This window comes from Dipodomys ordii, unplaced genomic scaffold, assembly GCF_000151885.1.
Source record: "Dipodomys ordii isolate 6190 unplaced genomic scaffold, Dord_2.0 Scaffold31, whole genome shotgun sequence".
Taxonomy (NCBI): domain Eukaryota; kingdom Metazoa; phylum Chordata; class Mammalia; order Rodentia; family Heteromyidae; genus Dipodomys; species Dipodomys ordii.
Window position 1 is genome coordinate 3,577,813 of NW_012267247.1, and position 1,526 is coordinate 3,579,338.

Genomic DNA, 1,526 nt, shown 5'->3' on the forward strand with positions numbered 1-1,526 from the left:
AGAAGAAGAAAGCAGCAGCAGAAGCAGCAGCAGCAGCAGCAGAAGCAGAAAGAAGAAACAGAAGCAGTTGTTTCTGGTTCAGGATCCAAGCAGGACTAAGACTTAGAGTCAGAATAGTTACTTCTTTCTTCCCTTTTGGTATTTTTATTTTTTGCCATTACTGGGGCTTGAACTCAGGGTCTGGGCATTGTCCTTGAGCTTGCTTTTTTTTTTCCCCCAGTTGTAGGGCTTGAACTCAGAGCCTTGGTGCTGTCCCTGAGCTCTTTCGCTCAAGGCTAATGCTCTATTACTTTTTTTTTTTTTTTGTCGGTCATGGGGCTTGAACTCTGGGCCTGGGCGCTGTCCCTGCGCTCTTCAGCTCAAGGTGGGTGCTCTACCGCTTGAGCCACAGCTCCACTTCTGGTTTTCTGGTGGTCTATTGGAGAGAAGAGTCTCACAGAGTTTTCTGCCCGGGCTGGCTTTGAACTGTGATCCTCAGATCTCAGCCTCCTGAGTAGCTAGGATTACAGGTGTGAGCTACCAGTGCCCAGTCAGAAGAGCTATTGCTTTGTGCTTCATGAAACTGTTTTTTTTTTTTCAGCTTTTTGAGATACAGTATCACTGTGTAGCACAGGCGAGCCTCAAACTCACAATCCTCTTGCCTGGATTTCCTGACACTGGGATCACTGGCCTGAGCTACCATAGCTGGCAAAACTGATACTCCAAAAAGTACAGGCGAGTATGCGGTGTGGAAGATGGTCTCTCCACTTGGATTTACTTGATGTTTGCTTATGCTGAAGTTCACGTGCGCTGCTGGCAAAATGACATGTGTTCTATAGTCTCTTTCAGTACCCGCTCAGTTGATTTGTGTCCTGGCACGGCACAGGCATGCCAGATGATGAAACTGTTGACTGGAGAGGAGCCAGGCTGCCCAGCATTGCTTTCCTGTGGCTTTCACCAAACTGCCCAGCCTTACTCCCACCTGAAACACTGCCCTATACCCTGGCTTCCGGCTCCCCAGTAGGTCCCCATTCAAGGAAGCCACAGCACACACCTGCCTGACAGCATGTTTGTAGTGTTCCTGTATACCCTTGGTTGGCAGCTGACGGCAGCAGCGCAGCAAGTATCGGTAGAGCTGCAGCGGCCTCTGGACCAGCTCTGCCCCGGGCAGCGGGGCCATACACCAGCACCTCTGTCCTGGAAAACAAACAATATCAGTTCTCAAGCCTCAAGGCAAGTCTGGTGCACCATGTCTGGAGCAGGCCTAATGTAGCACTCAGGCTTGTGTGCCTTCTCGTGGCCCACCCTCTTGAGGAGCCTGCACTATGGCTACAGCTGGATACTCAACCCATTGAAATCTCCACCCAGAGCAGGTCCTCAAGGCCCTGGACAAACGCAGGAAGATGTACAACCAGCCCTGGCAACTTCTTTCTGGAGGTAGTGGATGAAACGATGGCACCCACCAAAGAAGGTGGGGACACAAGGCTGGTGATCCTGAGAGGCAATCAAAGAGCAAGCAGGCCCATCCAAGAGAGACAAGAGAAGGG

The 1,526-nt window shown here is 51.0% G+C and overlaps 1 protein-coding gene across 1 annotated transcript in view; it reads right to left on the reverse strand.

The window, feature by feature from the left end:
* Lyrm9 (LYR motif containing 9) overlaps positions 1-1,185 on the reverse strand; it is a 5,238-nt gene extending 4,053 nt beyond the window's left edge. Inside the window, exon 1 of the mRNA XM_013016362.1 lies at positions 1,034-1,185. Within this exon, the coding sequence (XP_012871816.1) occupies positions 1,034-1,159 (126 nt within the window). The 5' untranslated portion in view covers positions 1,160-1,185. The remainder of the gene's footprint in view (positions 1-1,033) is intronic.
* Positions 1,186-1,526: the final 341 nt, after the last annotated feature.